The 6,000-nt window shown below is 49.5% G+C and overlaps 1 protein-coding gene across 1 annotated transcript in view; it reads right to left on the reverse strand.

The window, feature by feature from the left end:
* CLSTN1 (calsyntenin 1) overlaps positions 1–5,380 on the reverse strand; it is a 29,090-nt gene extending 23,710 nt beyond the window's left edge. The window contains exons 1-2 of the mRNA XM_014545451.1: positions 5,245–5,380; positions 1,491–1,613 (exon numbers count right to left, since the gene is read on the reverse strand). Of these exons, the coding sequence (XP_014400937.1) occupies positions 1,491–1,613; positions 5,245–5,380 (259 nt within the window). The remainder of the gene's footprint in view (positions 1–1,490; positions 1,614–5,244) is intronic.
* Positions 5,381–6,000: the final 620 nt, after the last annotated feature.

Consider the following 6,000-nt stretch of genomic DNA (forward strand, 5'->3'; position numbering starts at 1 on the left):
AAACAGCTGACACTGCAGAGTACAAAGGCCCAATCACTTCCTAGGATGCAGGGAAATTCAGGAATGTCTAAGTCTGCTCAAAAGCATAAACTAGATAATCCTACTCAAGTTATTCACACAGCACTGACGGTCACTCTCACACAGAGGAGCATGTGCAATAACTAAATGTGGCCGCAGAGGCTTCGTGTACAAGTATATACACACAAACACTCAAAATCTATTCGTTCCAGAGCACGCCGATGTGCAATGCTAAAAATGATGACAAATTTGGGGGAAGGAAGGAGCAGGCGAAAATCATCTCAGCTGCTGCACAATCACTGTGTATGGATTCACGGCATTGAGCGCGTCCTCTCCTGTCCATCCAATCGGATTTCTCTCTAAAAACCAATCAACAAGCAACACTACTGGGGAGGTCTGTGTCCACCGCGGACACACAGCACAGCTGGTTCTCAGGTTACTTTCCTGAACATGGGCTGTGGCACTTGAAGGGAATGAAGAACAAATTTATTATTTAAATCAGCGGTCGCCAACCTTTCGGACCTCACAGACCACCAGTGGTCCGTGGACCACTGGTTGGCGACCACTGGTTTAAATAGCTCTTCAGAAACACATCCACTTTCCTCAATGTACACACTGTGAAATACGGTAATGTACCCCCTGATCTATACAAGGTAACGGAATCCTTCTTACTGGTCCCCAGGCAAACAGCACACACTAACATGAGAAATTTGGACCTGGAAAATGCCACGCAACAACTACTCTTTTAAAATTCACTGTGACCCTGAGGCAAGGCGAGGGTGACGTGGCACAACTCACGTCAGTCGGGGAAGTTACTATGGACACGCGGCTCAAGCAAGAAACGCTCTGAAGTGCAAAGTGCTATTACATGTCAGCAAAACAGCCAGTCTCCAAGCGGTCCCAGATCTGCCGCTGTGGTCAGGTTACAGCCTTGTGAAATGCCTCCACTTTAAAAATTTATTGAAAGTAAAATCTGAGCCACAGGATTCCTCTACAAAGATTGCCTGACGTTTCGAGTAAGTCTTTTGGGTAACTGAAACCAAGGAGGTGCGAGAGGACCTTGAGCTGCAGTTCCCCAGATCCTTGCCTCTGGCGGACCTGCAGCGCCTGTGAGCAGGTCAGAAGGGCAGAATCTCAGGTCCCCCAGACCCTCTGGATCCAAATCTGCTTTTTAACACGACCCTCAGGTGCGCTGTGTGCAGATTTTTTGAGACACACTGGCCTAGGTGTTATCTGTCTGATGACATCAAGACAAGGACTAGAATAATGCGATGTAATATTGTGCTTTTCAACCACATGTACAGGCTTTTTGGTCAGGTGCCCCGACTTTTTAAAGTAACAGGAAAAAGGATGGTGCCCCGGAGCCACAAACCACCCTCGGCCATCGGACACTTTAAGAAAGGGTGAGAAACGTTCCCAGTGCATCGCCCCCAGTCCCGGTGCATCAAGAGCGAACAAAACCACGCTCCTACCTGCGAAGCGCAGAGGGGCGTCCTTGTCCAGGGCGATCAGCGGGGGGTCGAGGAGCACCGCGTTGTCGTTTTCGGTCACTATGCCGTGATAGGTGGGCTCGAGCCAGGGCTTGTGCTTGTTAGCTGTGTTTAAAAAGGAAAGGAAATAGGCAGGTTAGAACACCATCACTTTCTTTGAAAAGATTTTTTCAATTGATTTTGAGAGAGAGAGGGAGGAAGCGAGATAAACAGTGATGTGAGGGGGAGGTGGGGGCTCGCTTCCTCCTGCATGCCCCCCACTGGGGATCGAGCCCACAGCCGGCACGTGCCCTGACCAGGAATGGAGCACAGGACAACATCCAACCCACTGAGCCACACCGGCCAGGGCTAGAATGAGTATTTTAAACTCAACTGCTTTCGAAGACACATCTATTATGTCTGAACAATAAGACTCTCATTGGTCTGAAAGGCAACACTTGCATTTTTTGTTGCAGAGTTTGGTATCAAGACCCAAATATCATGAATTTCTAAATTCCAGAGTGAGTAATGGAGAAACTATATGAGTCCAGGAAGAAACCAGATTCTGCTCTACAAATTAGAAAAGAAAGACTGATGGCCAGTAGACAAACTCAAACTGTTTGAGGCCTATTACAGAATAGTGACAAAGAAAAGTGTTATTTCTTTATGACAATACAATAGTACCTATTTAAAATTAGCATTACAAAGACACAAAATAGACAAGACTTAAGAATATAAAATTACAAATCCAAGGTATTAAAATAAAATAAAATGTGAATTCCTGAAATAGTTGACTGAAAACTGTTTAAGAATAAATAACCCACTTTGGAGTCAGGCTGACGTGGGGTCAGATTCCAGCGTCCTCTATCTTTACTGAGTGACCTTGAGCAGGTGTAACTGACCTCTGAGTGGCCTTGAGTAACCTCTCAATCTCATTTCCTAGTTTGTAAGCCAGCCCCGCCCCTACCCGAGAGGGCTGGTGCCATAACTGGAAGAGGGGCTGGCACCGTAACTGCTACTTTTGTTTTTAAGGGAGAACTGTGCTACCTGGTCCCATCAGTTTTTAGTTCTGATCCCTCCTGTTTTGTCTGGGCCCGGCTTTGTCCGGGTCACGGCCACCACTTCCTCCCTGAGCGCTCGCCCCACCAGCGCATTTTGGGCTCCACCTCATAACTGGAACTCTTTCATTGTCTTTCTACTTTCACCTTGAGTGTTACCAGCTCTCCTTATATCTCAGGTGTAACGTATCACAACTCAGGATACGATTAACCATAGAACTCCTCAATTTAGCTGAGCTGATTAAAAGGAAGGGTATGGAACTTTATGACCAACTAGAGGCCCAGTGCACAAAATTTGTGCGGGAGGGGAGGGTCCCTCAGCCCGGCCTGCAACGACGCCAGCATCCCTCACCCTGGCCTCCGGCCCGAGGCCCCTCCCCTCTCTCTGTGTGGCCAGGGCACGGACGCTGGGTTGGAGTTGCCGGGGCGATGCCTCCAGTGTCCCGCCCCAGCCACTATGGGTGCCACCATCTTTGTAGCAGAATGACAGTTAATTTACATATTACTCTTTTATTAGCTAGGATAGGCAGTGCCTATTTGTTGAATGAACTACCCAGACTCTTTCCCGTGAGTGCAAATCAATCCAGAAGCATCTGAAATTAAATTTAAATGTTTAACCATGTTGAATACAACATCCCATAAGGGGATGATGCTTTTCTGCTGCAGGTGATGACTGTTATGGAGCGACAGGAGAGCGAGACGGTGAGAAGCACCCGGGCCTCACCTGCAGCCCCTCCAGCGCGGTGCACGACTGGCGTGTGGGAGGGAAACAAGCTGCCAGCTCTGCAATGAATGACGCATCCATCAAACATTCATGCACGCCACATCCAACCCACAGCAAACCTCTGCTTCACTTTCAAGGTCACTGCAGACCCACAGGACCAGTCTAATGGGTACAGAGTTGCAGTTTTGTGAGATGAGAAGAGTTCTGGAACAGGTTGCACAACAATATGAACGAGTATATTTAACACAACTGAACTGTACACTTAAAATGGTTCTACATTTTACCGCATTTAAAACTGCGCACACAAAATGCAGATGCAGCCACTTCTTGTCACCTTTGCTGCTCACCGGGACTTATTACAAGAGCCAAGTGACCACGCGCATTCTTGCCCTCCTGACAGATCTAATCTAAACAGTATCCTCAAATTTGTGCACCCAGAACCGGCCACACCAAAAAGTTACTGAAGATCCTCACGGCATTTGTTTATGAGGGATCTACCTACCTATCTAATTTATCTAACTACCTACCTATCAGAATTCACTGTATTGGAAATTAAAACCAAAATAAATTTTAATATTTATTAATGCATTCAAAAAAAACCCATTATAAGTTAGCATAAGTACCATTTTCATAAAAACTGCATTTTTAAAAACAAAGCTCGCTAAGAAGAGTGGCACCACTTCCATCCTGTGAGTTTTCGCTCACTGTCCAGCTTCATTGGAGCCAGCTGGTCCCCATCGTGCCTCCTGTGGCCGTGCTGCACACGCCAGGCAGCCTCCAGGAAACCACCGAGCTCTCGTGAGGATGAGGGAAGGCCAGTCCCCGGCCAGAGTCTCGGCTCGTCACCTCACTTCAGGTCTCTGGTCAAATGCTCCCTCGTCCAGCCCCACCAGCACCCGCTGCTCTGGCCCCACCGTCTCCTTCTCTGCTGCTGCTCTTCGCCACCGTGGGCACAGCGAGGGCAGCGGGGCCAGCCTGGGACCTTGGGGCAGGTAGCTGGCTGCCTCCGTGGGCCTGTTTCCTCAACTGTAGACTGAGGACAGGAATGGTACCCACCTCACAGGTTGTGGTGTGATCAAACCCGTCACACATGACAGGCTGACAGTGTCAGACACAGGCGATGCCACAAGGTGCTGCTGTGTCGTTACCTTCTCCTCCTCCCCTCAGACACGGACAAAAACAGATTCTGGGAGTGGCTGACCTGCTGTTTGCTAACTAGCATCTCATCACTCGGGAAGTATCGGGCCAATGGATGAGTGTGTCAGGAACCTTGTATATAGTACAAATAAAATCAATGTCCTGGCCCAGCCGGCATGGTCGACCTATGAACCAGGAGGTCACATTTCAATTCCCGGTCAGGGCACATGCCCGGGTTGCAGGCTTGATCCCGTGTGGGGCGTGCAGGAGGCAGCCGATCCATGATTCTCTCTCATCATTGAGGTTTCTATCTCTCTCTCTCCCTCTCCCTATCTCTCTGAAATCAATAAAAATATGTATTTTTTAAAATTTTAGTCAGTGTCCTGGTTCGAAATTCTCTCCTAGAGAAGTAGTTTTGGTGCTGAGACGAAAAAGCAGGTATGACTTGGTGTTGTGAACATTGAAAGGTGTTACTTTTTGTTTCTGGCAGTGGATAGTCTAAGCAAAGGAGAGGAGAGAACCTGGCGGTCCACGTGCAAACCAGGGACCTGTCCAGAAAGGTGAGCTGTGCTTAGATTATGGAGGGACCGACTAGGATACCAAACCCAGATCAGAAAGGCTAAGATTTAAGGAGCCTTTGGAAAAGCTCTCCCCACACAAAAGCTGCCCTGGGCCAGGAGCCTTGGGAGAGAAGAGAATTCAGAAGTTCTGGTGCACCTGCCCTTCTCCTTCAGCAGCACTCCGAGGGCGCCGAGCTCACTGGGGGAACGCTGTGCGGGCCGAGTCTGAGGCAGCCCTCGCTCCGGGAGGGTCCTCTGAACACGGGAAACAGCCTCACTCTGCAGCCGGCTGGAGCTTTTCCTAACGGCTGGATCTCCCACTTCTCCAGACAGCTCGTGAAACCTGCTCTGTAACCTGCTGTGGCGCAGGCTGACAGCTGCCTGGGCTACAGGTGTGACAGGTAAACAGGCCATTGTGAAGAACCTCCAGTTTGTCACTGATTTCTCCTTTCAAAACACAGAAGCTATTAATTCAACTTACTATTAGTAATGTACCATTAAAAGCAATAGTAAATTCCAATTTGTTTTCATATTTCAAGTTTTATTAATAAAAGTAGAGGCCCGGTGCATGAAATTTGTGCACAGGAAGGGGGGGGGCTGCACCCTCTCCAATCTGGGACCAGTGGCTCCTAACCGCTCGCCTGCCTGCCTGCCTGATCGTCCCTAACTGCTCCCCTGCTGGCCTGATCGCCCCTAACTGCCTCTGCCTCGCCCCGCACCTGGAACCCAGGCTTCCCTCCTTCTGGCTGGCTGCAGGCATCCAGGACCTGGGCCAGCTTTGCCAGGGCCAGCCACAGCCTCAGAGGACTGTGGGCGCACGGCTTTGCCTTGGCCGCAGCCGCAGGCGCCCAGGACCGTGGAGCAGGCGACTTGTCCCTCTCCCGGGTCACAGCCTGGCTGATCTCCATTCCTTTCTTGCGAGCTCATTTGTGCCTGGCTGGTCCCCATTCCTCTCTCCCCAGTGTTGAGTGTCTGAGCCATTACGGCGTGAGAGCATGATGACCATTTGCATATTAGCTCTTTATTATATAGGA

This window comes from Myotis brandtii, unplaced genomic scaffold, assembly GCF_000412655.1.
Source record: "Myotis brandtii unplaced genomic scaffold, ASM41265v1 scaffold410, whole genome shotgun sequence".
Taxonomy (NCBI): domain Eukaryota; kingdom Metazoa; phylum Chordata; class Mammalia; order Chiroptera; family Vespertilionidae; genus Myotis; species Myotis brandtii.